The sequence below is a fragment of the Ambystoma mexicanum genome, chromosome 7p (assembly GCF_040938575.1).
Source record: "Ambystoma mexicanum isolate Mex_15411 chromosome 7p, UKY_AmexF1_1, whole genome shotgun sequence".
NCBI lineage: Eukaryota > Metazoa > Chordata > Amphibia > Caudata > Ambystomatidae > Ambystoma > Ambystoma mexicanum.
This window is the reverse complement of record NC_090939.1, coordinates 607,888,047-607,907,989: the sequence shown is the minus strand read 5'-3', so window position 1 is coordinate 607,907,989 and position 19,943 is coordinate 607,888,047. Positions and strand designations below refer to the sequence as shown.

Genomic DNA, 19,943 nt, shown 5'->3' with positions numbered 1-19,943 from the left:
CCGAACCCTGCGGTATCTGCAAGGAGAGAGAAGACCAAATGTCACAGGCCAAGCTCATTTTCAGGTCTGCTTATTTGACTCAAAAGCCATTTGCTTTATTCTACAATTTCAAATAATGTTCTTCACGTCATGAATAACAATTGGCAGGTGAAGAACGATGGTCTGGAGGGTTGCCCAGAGCAATGCCAGAGGTTGAGATTAATTCTAAACCTTCCAGGCATCACCTCTTGTTTTGCAAAACAAGGTCTATCAGCAGATGAACGCATCACTGTTTCTTCTGTTAAATGTATTTATATTTTTTTAATACAATAAAAAAAAAACACACAGATGAGAATTAATTGGTATTTGTAAACTTGCAGACTTCATTTATGATGGAGAAAACAAAGCTGCACTTTTCTTTTGCATAGCAAGTTTCTAACAATTTATCAGGTCTACAACAAAGTGTTTTATCTTCAAGTTTATAAAAATCAATGGTTCGCGAATAATTGCACCTTGCTGTTTCACAAGAACTTGGAGACAATGTGATCAAGAGCCAAAATTGCAGTGTGGTAAAATTAAGGCTTCGCAATGTAGCCAAAGTGTGTTATTGTGATGCTGGAAGTGCATCGGAGGGACAGGGCCTCTGTATCCTTGTCCTTTACTGCCTTTTATTGTGTGTTCTGTCGTGTTTTCCGTGCAGGTTCATGTGGGACTCCTGGCGGTGCAACTCTCTCTTTTGGTTTGGTGTACAGACCCATGGGATACCCTTCTGGCACCCATGGGTGGGGGTACAACCCTGTGCCCCTAGTGTATGTTTTTGGGCACCTGTGTGTGGCCCACAGAGCAGGGTATGGGCTGGTGGCATGCTGAATTTGACAGGTGCTCCGAGTATCCTCCATTTTGTAATAGCCAGGCCCTGCCATTGGAATCAGTTGATTCCTGATAGGAAACAAGATGGCCCCTATGGCCTCTTGCGTTCTATTGCCTGTTACCTTGTTTTCCCAAAGTCCTGGGAAGCCCTGACTCTGTCCCTTCCCCCTGACTGGTTTTTGGGTGGAAGTTCCATATATGGTGTTGTTGTGAAGTCCAGGCCAGCTGGATGGAGCCTTCCCGGTGACTGTATGTTGTGAGTACATCCTGTGGGTGGAACCTGGGTGAATGGAGTGTGTGACGAATACACATTCTGTGTTGTGGATGTCTAGTGTCTGGTGTTTGACACAATGACTGAGACGGCCCAGCCTGAAACTGGTATGAATGCAGTGTGGAGTGTGAAATGGCTGGGTACTTGTCCCAATACACATACATTGTTGTGAGTGTCTGGAGAGAAGTGAATGGCCTGAATGCACTATGCACCTGATTGGATGGGAGATCAACTAGTATATATCTGGGGGCCTCTCACTGCTAGAATTCGTGTTCAGAAGCTGAAGAGAAACTGGAGTTGAAACTGAAGCTTAACCTTGAAGACCTGCTGAAAGAGAAGTCTTGCTGCCGCTCTACTTCACCAATCTGAAAGCTACTGTGTCTGCAAGGACTGACCCAGAGAGGACCTGGTTAGGCGTCCTCTTCCCGAGCTATGAGGGACCATCGTGCACTGCTAATCTTTGCCAGCGCTCCCTGGTAGGCAGACCTACGACAGGCTGCCGACCCGAGACGGTTTCCCGCCACCTAAGGACCACAGAGACGCTGACGACTCGACGTCCTTGCTGGGCCACAGTTCTTCAAACTCTTTGCGGTCCTGAACTATCGTCACCGAGGTGTCCCGCATGCCTCTTCCTTACAGGACGCCAACGCTCCGTCGTCGATGAGCACCGCTAGGAACGAAGCTGCCACCTCATCATCGTCGTTCAACCCTTTTCCTTGTGGGATCTCGACATTCCGTGGCTCCTGCCTTAAAGGAAGCCGCTCAAGAAGAATCTGTCAACGACCTGATGACGAATTCTGCTATTCCAGGTACATTGGGGTTGTAGAACTATTTTAGAAGGAAATAAGACTTCTAGAACAATATATGGACTGGGCTTGTGATATCTTTACTTTACAGGTTGCCCAGCTGGAGGGGGGGGGATCTCCACACAGAACTGTGTCTAGTGGGTAGGGGCCAGTATTCTGCCAATTGTTCTAACCAATTGCTTTCCTCCTATGTCTATTGTTGGTTGCCTTTATTAAGTGATCTGTGTGACATTTAACCAGAGTATAGTTGATGCACTTTAATGAGATCTGATAATAATTGTGGTAGCACTTTAGAACTGTATATATTTCCCATTATAGATCTGCTGAGCACAAAGTGAGTTATTGTGATAGTGTACATAACCTTGAATATTAATTATATAAAGACTGTGTTTTAACTAATACAGTGTGTGGACATTCCTTTGTGGAGGCTTGGGGACTACATTGTACTTAAGAACCAGCCTGCATCACCTCCTGAGAAGCTAGGCCTTGATTGCTTGACCACAATACCAATAATAGGGAATCCTGGCTGGGGTCCTCTGTGCCTCTCCTCTACCACATAGAGAGCAGAAGCACAGACCCCTCCCCCTCCAGCCTTTACAGTTATCCTGGCCAACTCCTTTAATCTCAGTGTCTAAACAATCAAGATTGCCAGTCCCTAATATTTCAGAATTGTCAGTAAAAATTATTCAGTTGTTATGGTTTGCGCAAAATCGATCACTGGTATAGTACACACCACACTTTTGTTCTTGGTCACTAATGGCAATACCACTTGAAAACCACGGCCTTCCATAATTTAGTGTGTTCGACAATGTAGACCTTCTCAATAATTTCTAATCCCCATCCACAATCCATGCCAGAGTATGTGTATTTTACTCAGTGCTTCCAATCTGTTTCCTGTATCCATGCATGCACTTGCACATTCTGTGAGACCGCTAATCCGAGTTCCGTATCTGTGCTGGGCTATGTGTACCTTTTACATACAGTTACTTATCTGTGTCCTGCGTCTATACTACAGCCTGTATATCTTCCTCGTTCGTGGCTGTTATTGCTAAAATGTGTCTTGTACCCATGTGTCACGATGCCTGCCCCCGGAAAGCCAGACCAGGCCCAGCAACCCCGGAAGCAGGCATCATGCCACTTGAAGCATGCCCAAAAACCCCAGTTAGGGGCTCTTTGGCTACAGTCCTGGCGTCTATGGCGCCAGGCTCATAAGAATAAAGTCAGTCCTGGGGCCATGGGCGCCAGGCTCATTACAGAAATCTTACCTGTTGCAGACCATGCTGCATACCTACCTGATGCAGACCATGCTGCACGAAGCCACAAGCCAAATGAGGCTTAAAGGGACTACTTTACCTCAGGGACTCCTTTCCTCTCGGGTGGGCTGTGGAAGAATACTTACCTGGGACTTCTTCCAAGGCTATTTAAGCCACACCCGGACAGCCACACGTGCTTCGCGTTATTCTGCTTGCTGCAGCGTAACGCTCACCGTGTCTTCAGCAGCTCCAGTCTTCAGCCACGCCCGCTTCAGTCCTGGAACACCTGGAACAAGAAAAGGAGAAGGAGAAGAGGTCAGAACAAAACCCTTACCTGAATCCTTGATCCAGCACATCGTCGATCTGGAAGAGAGAAGCCTTCTCAGGTGCATTGCCACGCACCTCGCAGAGCCGCGCTGAACTCAACAACCGAGGCTGCATTCCTTTACTCCTTCGCAAATCCAGCATCTCCAGACCATTCTTCAACACCTGGGGAAGACAAGAACAGATAGGTGAGCAAGGGCAATACAAATCACCCCCAAAGACTTACCCGATTACCACAGGGGGGTACTCACCTCATCTCGGGTCGGCGCAGTCATTCCACATCACAGGCGCACCCCAGCCCCTAAGGGGAAAAAACAAGGACAATACAACCTAACCCCAAAGACTTACCTGATTTGCCACAGGGGGGAACTCACCTCATTTCGGGTCGGCGCAGTTAATTCTGCATCATCGCTGTACCCCGGCCCCAAAGGGGAATCTGGCAGAGTGAAGATCAGACTTTTGAACTCTTACGAACACTTGGACTTAGAGTCAATACTGGAACTCACCAATTCCTCCACGCCAGTGAAGTAACTGGTCATCTACGTGCCCCTGCGCTCGACGCAGGATGGAGAGCTCATCTTTCCAAATCTTCAGGTGAGATTAAGAGGGAACTTCAGGAGTGTTCAGTGGGCAGACAAGGGGAGTGGGAAGGCGGGTTAACGCTCAGATTACGGGAGGTTAATTCCCTTTCTCCATTGCAGAAAGATATTCGTACGAGTCCAACAAACGAAGCTCAGTGGGTCTGTCCAGTCTGTCATCTCGGCTCTACGTGTTACTTTGGTGGAAGCAACAGCGGGCCAGTCCAGATCGACGCCCTCGTGGGAATCAGGTGAACGTAACACCATGTTAATACCTTCATTATGGACAATTCATGTTGTTCTTGAAATGCCACTTGTTTTCATTCGGGCATGGATGAAGGGAGCAAGGGCACTTCATGGGAGTGCCCATGCTAATTTTAAATCACTGCCAGGGCAACATATTAAGCTATGGTAGTGACCCCCAACGTATAGCTCATGAGCTACATATTAAACATTGCTCGCAGTTGCTCTGGGACATGATAAATCAGTATAGCTTGAGCCAGGAATGTCAGTGAAAGTAAGTCAATCAACCTGCTCTGGGAGACATGACATGCTATTAGTTGTCGATACATCAATGGAGTTGGCTGAAGGGTGGAGTCGGCCAGATAAGGCATAGGCAGGATGCTATTGCTCTATCACAAAGGTTATTGGGATAGCTTTCCACTGGTTTATAGTGACATTTTCGAATGTCACAATTTCGAATGCCTTTTCCTCGAATGAAAAATGCCGGAAAAAAAAAATGTCGATTTTTTTTTTTATTATTGTTTTTTTAATGGCTGGTTCCCCCGCAAGTCCCGTTTTTTTATTGACCCTTTCTTTACTAACTAAACCCCCAAAAAAATATAAAATAAAAAAATATCTTCGACATTTATTTTTTTTCCAACAAAAAGGCATTCGAAACTTTAACTGGATACCCTTTCCACTGCACAGGGAGCACTGGAGAATGGTGCTTTGATGAATCTTAAGCACACATATTAGTTGGTTCCCATGAGGATCACACTAGTGCTATTGAAATCAAAAGCCACATCAATTGGTGGACCCACACTGCCTGGCAATGTGCAAGGACCTAGTGTGGCAGCGACTCAGGAGAGCCCGAGGCTCAGAAACTACGTTGTGAAGACCATGGCACTGCTACTGTGAAGTGTTAAAAACTACCACCAGAGGACCAGCACTTAGTGGGCAAGCACTGCTCAGCAGCACTCTACTGTTGATGTATCACTTGGTCGAAGCTTATCAAATGCACAATAGGAAAAGAAGTTACACAAGTCCATGTTTAATATAAGTTCCAACTGACTTCATTGGCACATGCGAGATTTGTGTTTGCAGCCACCATACAAATTTGTCAGAAATATATATATATGTATTTTTTGTTTAATAATTTTTATTAGGTAAGTTCATTAACAGGTAATATAAACTAAAGGTGTAAACAGTTTAACATCTGAGCATTTGTGGAAGCATTACAACTATAAGGTTTGATGAAACAAGTTAATAAGATAACTATGATATGATTATTTTAATGAATAAATGAGACGAACAGGGGGAGACAGAAAACAACAGGAAAAGAGAGGGAAAGGGCATCGGTGATCAAGAATTAATTTTACTTTTTCAGGATTTTTAAGGTATTGAAGAAATACATTCCATTTTTTGTTACATTTATGTAACCAGTCCACAGCGAATGCATGACATTTTTCAATTCGATGAGTGGAGCAAATAGAATTCCACCAGATGTTAGAAGATAAGTTTGAAGTATTTTTCCAATTACAAGTGATGTTATGATAAGCAATACTGATTAATAAATTAAATAATGCAGGAGATTCAACTTGTTGTATAAAAGGTTAACAATAGAGTGAATCATAGGATTTAACAGGTTCTTTAAAATGAAAGATCGTTTGCAGGCATGACCAGATTTTTGTCCAAAATGTATAAACATATTTACAATTAAAAATTAAATGAAGAAAATCGGCATTTGGTTTGGGACAAGGCCAGCAATTGTTAGGTGAGTTATACACTACTTTGGCAATTCTCAAGGGTGTAAGGAATGCACAGTGTAAAATAAAAAAAAATGGTTTGGGTAAGATTGCCAGCTATAGACTTTGAGTGATACACAGTTTCCAAATGTGGTCCCAGATTTCTGAGGTAGGTTGAAAGTTCCAATCGAGCTCCCATTGCTTGACAATACTAGAATTTAAGAAACGGGGGATCATTTAGAAACGTATATAACTTGGCTGCTTTAAAGGAAGGATTAATAATTTAAAAAGTCAGAAGTGGGGAAGGGGATTTTTGAGTTAGTGAGGGTAAGGACTTAGTTAACGATTTGAGGAGGGATATGTGAAAGGGGAGATCTGATTCAGGGATATTGTATTGTATATGGATCTGTGCAAAGGGGATTCTTACATAATTGTGGAGCAATTGCTTAATGGATTTGATGCCTGATGAGTAGCATCTATAAATATTAGTGGGGTTAGATTTGATGGGGCAGTGTTTATTGAACGAGAGGAAGATGCCACCCAAATCGGTTTCAGAGAGAGTTGGTAGGGAGTTTATTCCAAGTGGATTTGAAAAAATGTAGTGAATGAATTGAAGTAATATTTGTCCATGAAGATGTAATTAAGAAATAAGAAAGGAAGAGCGGGGCAGTAACATTAGCTTCTATATTGATCCATAGAGGGGTGTCCTCAAGATGAGTTTCATATAGTTTAAAAGTAGTTCATTGTTTTGGGACAAAGTCTTTTTGATACAGTTGAAAGTTGGGAAATTTAACTCCACCTAAAAGCTTAGGGAGTCTTAGTTTGTTGATGGCGATTCTTGTTTTTTTATAATTCCATAAGAATTTAAAAAGTAGGGGGTCAAGTCTTTTGTAGAATTTGGGATGAATTGCTATAGGGATCATAGATAAAGAGTAGAAGATAATGAGGCTGATCATCATTTTTATGGAATCCAGACAACCCCACCAAGTTAAGAAAAGAGGTGACATCCAGAGATCATTTTAGTTACTTTTTCTATCATGAGTTTGGTGTGAAGGATAATTGTGGTATGAATATCTAGATATTTAATATGCGAAGATTGCCATGACATACCAAATAATGGGGTGTTGGTTAGAGGACAAGCGTTAGTGAGAGGCATAACTTCAGATTTATAAAGATTTAATTCGAAGCCTGAGACAATGGAGAAATTATTTATGGTGGATATTAAATGTTGGATGGAGGAGGCAGGATTTGAAAGGTAGAGTAAAAAGTCGTCCGCGTAAGCAGATAATTTTACTTCTATGTTATCAATGGAGATACATTTTATGTTAGTGCGTGTTCTTATACTCTGTAAAAGGGGTTCTAGCATAAGGGTGAAAGGGGGTAGCCTTGACGAGTACCTCTTTTTATTTGCAAAGAGGGAGAGCAGGAATTATTAGTTAGAATTTGAGTGGAAGAAGAGAAGTATAAGACTTGTATCAGATTAATAAAATAGGGAGAAAAACCATGCAATTTTAAGGAATGGAACATAAAAAGGTCCAAAACACGCTGCCAAAAGCTTTTTCAGCATCAAGGGCCAAGAGGGCTTAGGGGTCATTAGAATTCTGGGAGTGAGACAGAGTATTAAACAGTAGCCTAGTGTTAGATGAAGCATAACAATCTTTGATCAAACCAGATTGGTCAATGTGTATAAGTTTAGGAAGATATAGTTTAGGAAGATATTTTTCTAGATGTTTAGCTAGGAGTTTAGCAAATATTTTCCAGTCGGAGTTGATAAGAGAGATAGGTCTGTAGTTGTTAACTAGAGAGGGGTCTTTATCGGATTTGGGAAATAGTACAAGATGGGCTTCACCAAAGGAACCCGGGCTTTGACCAATTTCAGCAAACTAAGACTATAATTGTAAGAGTTTTGGTGCAATAGAATCAATAAATGTTTTATAAAAGTCAATGGAAAATCCATCGGGACCTGGGGCATTATTGGGTTTGAGATCTAATATGGCTTGTTTAATTTCTGTTAAGGATACAGGTCTATTAAGAAGGGAAAGGTCAATAGGATCTGTACAGTTTTTCTTGTTTTCCAAAGAAAGAATGGATTTCGGATGTCCTAATAGAGGGATCAGAGGAATATAGGTTAGAGTAAAAGTCTAGGCAGGCTCCATTTATATCCTTTCAATTGGTTAATCTATCGCCATCAGGAGAGATGATATGGGTAATGAGCCATTTTTCTTTCTTCTTTTTTAAACAGGATGCCAACATTTTTGCAGCTTTGTTGGATCCACTGTATAATTTAGATCTAGATCGAAGTATAGAGTTAGCAGCTTTATCAGTGTATAGTTTGTTAAATTCAATGCGCTTATTCATGAGAGCTTTTCAACATTAGGATCTGGGTTATCATAGTACAACCTTTCAAGATCTTTAATTGAAGCTAATAATATGTTAAGAGGCGATTTGGATTGTCGTTTTTTAGTAGCTGTGAACTGAATTATGAACCCAAGGAGGGAGGCTTTGAAAGTATACATATTATTGTGCATGGAGGTATGTTCTGGGCGATTGTAGATGAATAACTCTTCAATGAAAGAGTTGGTTTTGTCAATGAAGGATCTGTCTTTATGGAAGAATAAGTTACATTTCCATCTTGGGGAGAGTTTAGGTATAGGTATCCATTCTATAGTGGTGGAGACAGGTGCATGATCGGAAATGGTTATAGTAGGGGCAAACAAAGGATTAACAAAAAATCTAATCTAATCTGGATAAGGAGTGGTGAGGGAGAGAATAGAACATATATGTTTTTGTATCTGGGTGACAAAAGCGCCAAGAGTCAATACGACTGAGAATATGTAGTAAGTTGAGGAAACTATTAAGGGATTTGGAATTAACAAAATTGGAGGTAGATTTGCGATCAAGGGTCAAATCTAAAACTAGGGTGACACCCCCACATAGGATACTTCTATCTGGACTCTTCTGTATGAGCTTTAGGTAAGTTGAGACCGTAGATATTAATTATAGTTACTGGCAAGTTGTTAATAATATCTTCTATAATGATCAATGCCCTTCAGGATCTTTTTATTCACTGATTAGGGTGAAGTTTAGGTGCTTATTGATCAAAATGGAGACACCACCTTTTTTGTCTAGAGCGTTAGAGAAGAGTGTATGGCTGATCCAAGAGGCTTTGATTTTGATGTTTTCGCTGTCTGAGCTCAGATGAGTCTCTTGAAGACACGCAATATCTGCTTTAATTTTTGTAAATTGGGTAATAATCTTGTTGCATTTAATGGGGTGATTTAACCCTTTAACATTCCAAGTAACAAACATAAGACATTAGCAATCAAAAGGTTGTATATGACAAAAGTAAAGAGTGCAGTAGAAATGAATGCATTAGAGTAGACAGATAATATATATGACGCTAAAGAAAGTAATGAGCCAGTGGAGCAAGCCTCCCCTTCCAATTTACTCGACGGGCCCACCAACGGGATCCGGAGATGAACGACGCTGGAGGAGACGTGGGTGTTGCGCCGTTCCGCATGCAAGGTTACCAGTATTAGGGTAAAAGTGTTTATTATTGGCAGAGACACAGAGAGGTCTCTATATTGGCAGCCTGCTGTAGTAAACACTCTCAGATAGTGTTTTGAAGTTAATAAAGTCAGGGATAAGTGCCCATGTTCAAGTTGTTGTCTCTCTGTTCAAGGGAGCTCAGCAACTAAGCTGCCATCTTTGTTGCCGCTTGGCCACACCCCCATCAGAAATATTTCTTGCTATAGTTTCCTCATTAATAGATGGCTGCGTTCAAATACTTTTCAAACTGGCAAGCACATTAATGGTTGAAATAATTGAACCATGTGCCCAGGGGAAAATTCTAACCTGTTAAGTTGTACGGCTGGTAAGTACATAATGGATAAATACGCGACATGCATGCCCAACTTCAATATGTTAATTTTTGTACATGTGGGGTTTGGGGTGGACACCACCCTCACAATGCATCGTTTTTCTGTGAAATATTATTTTTTGCATGACTGCATGCAGTGTTAGTGTACTGGCCGAAACATAAGCGAATAAGGCAAAGGCATGCCAACATTTGTATAATTTGTATAACTTCAACTAAACTCCAAGGAAGTTACTGATAATCTTTTTTAACTGATGTGCCCGATAATTACTCATAATATACAGTTAAATTCCCAGGATACCTCTATAATGTGGTCTACATATGTTCCAAGTTGTGGCCAATATTAATGGCCTAATACGTACTTCAAAATGGAACCCTTGCTGTTAATTCTCCTGGAAAATCTCCTGGCAGGAATCACCCCAGAATCCTTCAGAAAATACTACTTGTTCACCAATAAAACAGGTCCCATGTACACACTCATTTTCAGAGGGTAGCCCCCTCAAAGGTCCTAGTGAAGGTATCTGTCAATGCAAACATATTCTGGCCAGTAGTATTGTCCTTCTGTGCCAAGGAAGGCACCATTTGCTACTAAAGAACATGAAAATTCCAAAGGGCACCATACCGAAAGACACCTGTAAACATTTTCTCCAATGTGAAACTTGTGACCAACCAACTGTTTAGGAAGAACCCCAACCCCATGGTATGTTTCTTAAGTCTTAGCATATTTTTTTAACAATTTGGCTGGTCTCATGTGTTTAAAATGCACCACTTCATGTCCTAAACATCCCTGAAAAAAGAATGCATTGTGAAACGACGTTAAAGGCTTTTGGAAGCACATTTCCTGGGCGAGCATTGCAACCTTTCTTGATTAGTGTTAATATTGCATATTAACATTTCCTATTAGCAATCACAGGTTTATTAATTTTATAATGTATGCTTCGATCATTTTGACACCAACTGAATGCCAACATGTACTGTCAAAATACATACCTATACTTGATGTGCAAATGTTGCTCATTGCCCACAAAAGGCTGCCCCCTCCGTCCCCCTTGAGCTATGGTCGGTTGTGATAATGTGATTGCAACAATGGATTGGGGGGTGGCATCAACCAGAGATTCCTGGGTGTTTTTCATTTTTGGGCTTGTGCCGTACCCCACACCGGTCTGTCCCTGAGCCCCAAAACCCCTTTAGATGGCCATGCTCGTGAATGGAATGGGTAGCCCTCACCTGCCCCCAGAGTCTAACTCACCTCATTTCCAGGGATGGGACTTCCCTGACAGAAGCTATATGCCTGAAGTGCGTTAAGACCTATATTTGTTCCCATACGTTTTAGGGGGGTGAGTCTGGAAACGGTTGGACTTTGTAGCAGATGATGGCTTGAAACACAAAAATACTTCCAATTAGCTTTGGAAAAGAATACATATTTCCAAAGTTTATCTTTCGTCATTCTGGACACAGAACATTCCAAATCACGTTTGTTTTGGAAAGTTTCAAGTGGGATTAAATGCTCATTTTGTTAGTAGGATCTCATTGTGGATGGTTTCCACATTGAATCTTCATTACAACACCAACTTGCTGGAAAGCCAGGAAGCATACACCTTTAGCAAAGCCAGACAGCTGTGCAGTGCATGCCTCCTTCCCAGGCTAGCGCTGTACAGTGCAAGAGAATGGTTGCAGCAAGGGGATGAAACCGCATGCCTGCAATTTGGGATCGGCAGATTACTGCACAGCCTATTTGGTCGCAGTCTTTTTGATGAATTTTTCCTGCTAAATATTTAAGGGGCGAGTTTAGGGAAATAAGTATTGTAGGGGGAGACTGTGGGGATCTCCCCTGCATATATATATGCAGCAAAATTAACGTGTAAAAAAGAAAAAAGAAAAAAAATGAATTCGACCAATTCTCCTTCGACCAAATAGATTCGATGTAATTACCCCAAACCTGCAATTTAGGGTTGGTGTCAGTCTCCTACAGGAAGCGGGTGGGCCCTCAAACAGAAATCATAAGCAATCCCAATACCATGTACGCCAGAGCGAACTGTTATGTTCTGAAGTGCTGCTACCTTTCCTTCCCATGTGTGTTTTTAGTTGTTGAGGAAAAGAAACGAAACTGGCCGAGCCCAAGCTCCTCCTGTTTGGGCTCATTCATGGTGGAGAACTATTTTCAATGCCACAAAACAATACAATGGAAGAAAGACATTCAATGTTGCTTAAATATGGCAGCACAGTGAACACAATTCAACACAGGTTTAGAAAAAGCAAGTACTGCAGTTATGTATACAGACGACAAATAAAATGGCATGGAAAGACCTTGAGTCTGCTGCACTTTATAGATAAATGTTAATGAGAAAATGGCTGCTGCTGTCAGTAGGGCTAGCTGGGAAGAAGAGCAACATTTATGTCCATGCCATGCATGAGGTAGTTACAGATACTTGTTCAATGATGCTGCAACATAAATCGTACACTGGCAACAAACTACACACTCTTTGTAAACCCAAAGTAAAGAGAATGCAAATGTGGCTTACCTTGCTCAAGCAGTGGGGTAAACTCACTTGCCTTCTCCTGGAATACTCGATTTGCATCATGTGGTTTCATTGCTACTTCCTTGGTCTGAACAAGCATAAACCCTTTGCCAGTCATCTGCAGAATAGATGCACAATAATTACTTGCCGAAGCAGAAATGTCGAAACAGAGCAGACGATAGGTTCCAGGAAACGATCCACTACAAAGAAGATACATGCTCCATTTTGGAGCACAAACCGGACCAGCCAAGATCACTGAACATAAAAAGGAAAATTATTTCTACAAAATGTGTAGTTTACATGTAAAATGATATTGCTACAAAGAGAACACTTGAGTGGATGCTGTTGTGTCCTGGACCCAGGGCACAAGGTCCAGGCACACCTTTGCTGGGTGCACCCAGCCAACTTCCTGAGCACACAGTGGGATCGGGGCCTGGGGGCATCCAGGCCAGTGGGGCAGGAGTTGCCCAACAGGGTCTCCAGGACACACATGAAGAGATGCCCAGCAGGGGCTCTGCTGATGATGATGATGACCAGATAGGGACAGTGTTGCCCATAAGGGGCACGGTCATGATGGAGGGTCCTGCAGGCAGGTCCTCTGCCTGCTGTGCAGCACAGCATTACGCTGGAGGAAGAACCACACCGCAGGCAGGAGTCAGTTGGTATTGACCGATGAGCCTGAAACGGGTCGTCCCTTTTATTGCGTGAGTCACATGGTCAAAGCATATGACATTAGCACGAGCCATTATCCCACAAGAGGTGGCACACCACACTCCTCCTTTTCCAAAACAAAACCAACAGCAACAAACATCACAATAATAAACCAAAAGTCACGAACAGTCATGCTGGTTCCATTTGGGAGTCATTGGTTGGAACAAAGAATCAGACACTTAGACTCAGGCAGTTACAAACACAAAACATACACTGAGTATTCTTTACATGTTGAGGGTGACAGTAATGGTTGGTGGACTGCTGGTGGCACATTGATACCAACGTGCCACCTATTAAGAGACCCTTTATTAATCTGGGGTGAGTGGAATTTCAGCCACTGAATGGCACCTTTGTCAGCTACGGACATATAGGGCAGGCTGACAAAATGCAGGAGCACAGCTTCACTTACATATTTTAACAGCCCCCCCCACTTGAGCATATACATGACATGCAGGTGCACGGGATCAAAATGCACTTTAAGTACTTGCAGGGCGGCAGGAAACCAGTTCATAGTTCTAAGTGGCTGTTGGGCTGTGTTGGGCTGTGGATGCTGGAGCCTGCTGTGCTGTTTTTACATACTCGCCGTCTGCGAGTGGAAGTGCCATCACTATCTCCCCTGCAGTAACAGGGATACAAACTTTGTGTTGGACTTCAATTTCAACCCCTCCTGTTCCAGCCCACTCGCCCGCCTTCCTGCCCGCACCCCTGACCTGCATCACTTCCTATAACTTCTGAGGTACGCACACGCATCCAAAGTGCCATTCTAAGTGGCTGTTGGGCTGTGTATGCTGGAGCCTGCTGTGCTGTTTCTACATACTCGCTGTCCGTGAGTGGAAGCGCCATCACTATCTCCCCTGCCGTAACACAGATACAAACTTTGTGTTGGACTTTAATTTCAAGTAATAGAACTCTGCTGGAACTCTGCTATTCTTATTTTGTGACCTGGGGTTTCACTGCGGTTCACTCTGCTGTTTAAACAACATCCCTTTCGCATCTTACTTAAGTTTGTTTTTTTGCAGCTCCTCCTATTCTCGCCCACTTGCCCGCCTACCAGCTCGCCCCCTGACCTGCATCACTTCCTATAACTACTGAGGTGCGCGCGCATCCAAAGTGCCATTCTAGGTGGCTGTTGGGCTGTTAGGATGTGGCGATGTGGGTGAGTGGAATATATTTACATTACATTGCTACTTGGAGCAAACAAACCAGCTGTTAATATTGTAGAGCACCAATTACTTGTGTGTGGTTGGAGCAAATAGAAGCTCCTTTAAGGTGACGCATATTGCATTTCACCGTATTGTTACTTCAACCTAGCTACTACATATTATCTCAGTTGAAACCCGCACTCCCCTCACAAGAATTTCACTAAACCCGTGTATTTTCTCTCACACGCGCGCTTTAACAATGGTAAATGGTCTGCGCAGTGGGAGAAAACTAACAGAAAAAATGAAATCATCTGAAATTGAGTGTTCTGGTCTAATCCCTCCAGTTGCTATGGAGGAAAACCTCTCCACTTTTATAGAGGAGAAAGAAGCTAATGAACCCTCGGACCCAGCCCCTATTCTTCCATTGATTGAAGAGGGGTCTAAAACTGCAGAAGAATTTGTCAATATGGTTCCTGCTACGCAGGAAATTTCGTGTAATGTCCCTGTTATTTCCTCGACCATGGGTGTGGTGAATAACCCCTTGTTATTGGATGTTACGACAGTCTCTCCCCCTCTACATCCTACGGATGGGGTGCATGATGTTCTAGAAGCACAGAGCAGACCTCCTTTTGAAGTTAACCACACTCCTTTTGATTACAACACAAACCTCACAATTTTATCAGAAAAGTCACCCATCTATGATCAAAGTGAAACCGTGGGACTCCCTAAAATATCATCCATGTACTCACAAACTATGGGTTCTCTACCTATCAAAGATGCAAATAAAATCTCTCCAAGAGGATGGGTAAATGAGTGTGAGAAACTGGGTGACAGCCTTGATAGAGACGAAATAAGGAATAAAATGGGTGTGGAATGTTTTAACAATCATCTTGCTGATTTTCCAATGTTAGCTCCAGCTATTGAGCCTGAATTAGGGAAGCGAATCAGTCTCTTGCACAAGCCTTCCACCCCTGTCACCCAAAGGAAATATGGAGTTGAAAATGTTTTCCTCTTTAACAATTTACCCAATTACTCTTACACCGTGCCCTCTCGCTACATTGCACACAGAGAGGGCTGAGAAATTTACAGTCTCTTTAACCCAAGAAATGCATCTTCAGCTGTTGCAAATGTGCAAAATAACAGTTCCCCTATTTCCGAAAAGTCTGATAGCATATCCAAGGTCCAAACAGTTTGGAATGCACTATGGATACACAGTCCCCTTTCAATGAGCCAGAAATTGCTGCACCTGGCCCAACATTGGCCCCAAACTCTGATGAGAATCAACTTAGTTCAGAGGAATTCCCTGTAATTACTAGGATCCGTAACCTGTTGGATAAGGGTCATAGGCAGACACACAGGGAAGTAAGATTCTTACAACTACAAATGTCAGAGATGATTGCCAAATTAAGCAGAATTGAGGGTTTGCTTTTCACCTGTGATGCGATCTCTGCACTGTCGCAAAAGCGTAATGCGAGGGCAGAGACCAACTCCATGGCCACTCAGACTAAAATATTTGCCGAGGCAGTAACTGCAAGCCCAAATCTAAAGCCTCGGCCAGAGTTGGGTCTGGGAGTATCACTCCTGCAAATAGTTTCTCTGAATGCAACAAAAATTGCAGAACTGATATCAATAGTCAAAGAGATGGCCCATAATCATGAGATCCAATCACTATCTAATGAAGCGGATGTCTTGGTACCACCGGTTATCCTTGAGAGTGTGCCTCCTGATAGCCCATCTGCTCCCACTGATCTCATTGACCTAGCTGGGGATATAATAGAGATGAAGGGAGCCCCAATGACGCCTGATGCAGCAAACTGCCCTGAAGAGACTCCCATACTAGTCTTAACGAGAAAACAAAAAAGAGCCCTAGCCAGAGCAGAAAAGCGCAAGGTATTTGATAAAACAATGAAGGGAAAAGCCGAAAAAAACTTAAAAATACAACCACACGATCACACGGATAAACATAACACATATGAAAGATATATGCAACTTATCTGGTAGTGATAAAATGAATGACTTAAATCAACTAAATGATGAGTCGAAAGCAATGCTCAACCTTCCCGAGCCAAATTATCAGACTCAATCAATGAATAAGCCTCTATCTGACTCAAAAGACTTACCAAGTACCAGCGGTGTGTCTGGAGCTAATCCAACGATTATGGCTAAAGCTTACAAAAAAGGAATTTCCAAAACAAATAAAAGAGCTGGCCCGGTACCGAAAGAGAAAGTATTTGAGACACCCACTTCTGTCCCAGTGATCGCAGTGCTTGCTCAGAATCAATCAGTTTTGCCGAATTTCTACCCTATGTTTGAACCAAGAAAACAGAGAAAATAAGTATTGGTTCAGGCAATGCTCAGCACGCAAAAAGTCAATTTAAACCCATAGATACAAAAGAAAGTGGACAACAATTATTGCCTGCTGATCGCATTCTTAAAACCGGTGATGGAGGTGGTCAAAATGGAGAGCAAATGTATGAGGGGTTGCTCTCACATGGGATTGTAAATGGAAATGCTTTGACAGCCCCCCCAGTAGTGAGAAGTGGCGCCCAAGAGATAGAGCCATTCCGCCATGTTTCTCCTTACATGACAAATGAGCTCAAATCCGCCACTTTGATCGGATGGGAAACTGACCTAACTCGCCATGGTAAAGCCCGGTTGAACCGAACCTTTTTATTACCCATTTTATAGGATATTCCATCTCTACGCATCAGTAGATCTAATGACATTGAATGGGTTAAACTAGCCTCTATTAACAACAACAGAATGATTTGTAAACTCAATTCCCACAAAGGGAAGATCTTAAATCAATTGGCCTTTTGCCTTCCCCGTTTATGTAAATCGCGGATGGTACAAGCTATGTGGAAACTCCCTTGCCCCCCGTGGAGATTCCCTCATCTAATACTGCTCAAGATGATGTCCCCAATATAGATGTCAATACAATAAAATGAAACAGCGAATGGCCTTCGTGTCAGCTCTTAAAGGGTTGCCATAGATGGATTCTGGCACTGGGCAAGCAGGTCCACAGTCAGGATCGCTAGGAGACTCATAGCGCTACCTACGTAAACATTATTTCCTGGAATTCCTGTGGACTCAACAACTTTAAAACATGGCACAGGAATAATAAACAAGATATCCCTGATGTTACAGAAAACTATGGGCCTCATTACGAGGTGGGCGGTAAGGGGATAACGGCGCCGGTAAAGGCGCCGGAGCCGTTAACCCCTTGCCGCCCTATTACGAGTTCTGCTTGCGGGTGAAACCAGGCGGCCTTAGCGGTTCCCGCGGGCAGACCAGGGTGCTAACAATGGGCCCGTTATTAACGGGCCAGTTGTTTGCACCCTCCTATTCAGCCCTATGGGGGCTCGAATGGGAATGGGAATGTACTGGAACAGAGTTCCTTGAATGATGAATTACCGGGCCCTCCAAGGTTGCAATGGCCCAGTCATTCCTCATTTAAGAAACCCGGACCCGGTACCCAGTAAGGGGTTAGCCATGCCACTAATAGCGGTATGGCTACCTCCTAACTCGTAATTACCTCCTATGTCTCAAATGCCTTTTACTGTCGAGGGCTACTTTGCATACACTCATGAGGCATTACAGGGCACCTCAGGAAGACCTTTGGGTGGATTAGCCATACTGCCCAATACAGCATGTAAATGTTCTTCTGAACTAATTAGTAGCTCTGATGCATTATTGGCCATTCAACTGACTGCTGATGAGAATCCATCAATAGTTATATTACTGATTTGTATTTATTGGAACAAGTATACTACTGCTCTATCTGTCGTCCTTGATGAATTGAACCTTTTACTAGAGGTAGCTTTGATTGCAAATCCGTTAGTAAGAATAATTGTTGGTGGTGATTTCAATGCTTTTTGCTATGATGTTGTGTCTCAATCGGATGTTATGGTGAAACAGCATTCAGAAGTGTCAAGGAAAAATGGGCAGAAATGGATACACTTTTTTTAGAATGAGACATACAATCTCCCCCGACTTTCTTAGAGCCTTATAATTATACTTGGTCTAGGGGAGGCAATAGCTCTATGATTGAATTTTTTTTATCTCGTCAGGGCTTTATCGGTATATTACTCCTGTTAATATCTTTAATCCGAAACTAAGTGACCATATGATGATTACCCTAGTGTTACATCTTTTGCCCATTTTTCTGAAGACATCGCCCTAACGATGACTGAACCCGATCGTCAGGCGTTGTCAGTGAGATGGAACCCCACAGTATGCCGCAAGCTTCTAAAATAGATGGCATTAGATTGTGAAATCATAACCAAGATAGATAGGCGGGGGTCCATCTATGATGGATATAGAATCAAGAAATGTCTCCCGTATACAAATCCATATAGCTAGGTTGGCATCCCAAAGAAAGACGCAAACTCTTTCATACCATAATTATGCTCACTCTTTTCATTTGAAGCTTGCTATCTTAAAAAAAGAAAAAAACTCACTCATTAGACGCCTATTGGCATTATAGAAGCTATACGAAAATTTAAAAACTCAAAGGCCCCAGGACCTGACGGCTTGCCCCCGTGTGTATATAAAGCAGATCCATTGCTATGGGCTCATATTTTAAAAAATATGCTTTGATTCGATTCTTTACACTGGTACCGTTCCATCTTCTTGGCGTTCTGCCCACGTTATTCCAATTTACAAAAAAGGACCTCCCAATTCCCCCGGTAACTACCGGCCTATTGGACTTACAGGCACCTCTTTAAAAAAAAATTCCCTATTATTGCTTCATCAACTGCAATTGTATATAGACCAAAAAGCATTGCTATCTTCTTGTCAGGTGGGCTTTCGTGAATATATTGGTTGCCCTTTGAATGCAACCATCTTAGCTCATCTGCGGGTCCAAACCTATCACTCTAAAATGGATCCGCTCTACATGGCCAGCTTAGATCTTACAGCGGCCTTTGATAGCGTGATTCGAGAAATTCTTTGGACAAAAATGATAAAACTTGGAATCCCCTTCTATCTGGTTGCTCTTATACCACTAATTCATCAAAATACCAACTACCGAATTCGGTTGAATGGAGCGGGGGCTCTCAGTAATTCCATTCCTACTGAAATAGCTGTAAATCAGGGGTGCAATATGGTGGCAGTTCTTTTCAACCTATAACTTTTGGGTATTGACGATCTATGGCTTAATGCAGTAGTTTTTCCAGCCAAACGAGGCTCCATTAAATTGGATTGGATAGGATTTGCCGATGACCTTCTGTTTTTCGACAGAACCCCTTATGGTCTGCAAAATAAATTGCATTTATTTGCACAATTTGCAATAGAACATAACCTTACAGTAAATCCCGCCAAATCATATATCTTAACATTTGCCAATGGCAAACAGAAACCTATCCGCTATGCATGGTCACTCCATGGGGTCGATATCATCTACGCCCCTTTGATACGATATCTAGGCTACCCTCTCACTGATACCTATTCCTTGTGTATGTGGAAACACAAACTAAAAAGTCTGACTTCTCAGATGAAAATTATATTCCATAAATACTGTATGTTTTCCTTGCTACCCCTTATTCAGTTCTACTTATTCAAAGTGGAACCCATTCTGCTATACTGTCTGGATATTTGTACTTTTGAGATTGATGCTATTCGCAATGCTCTACAGGGAAAACTATG

The 19,943-nt window shown here is 42.5% G+C and overlaps 1 protein-coding gene across 1 annotated transcript in view; it reads right to left on the bottom strand.

The window, feature by feature from the left end:
* RP2 (RP2 activator of ARL3 GTPase) overlaps positions 1 to 19,943 on the bottom strand; it is a 300,342-nt gene that overhangs the window by 108,710 nt on the left and 171,689 nt on the right. The window contains exon 3 of the mRNA XM_069636616.1: positions 12,448 to 12,562. Within this exon, the coding sequence (XP_069492717.1) occupies positions 12,448 to 12,562 (115 nt within the window). The remainder of the gene's footprint in view (positions 1 to 12,447; positions 12,563 to 19,943) is intronic.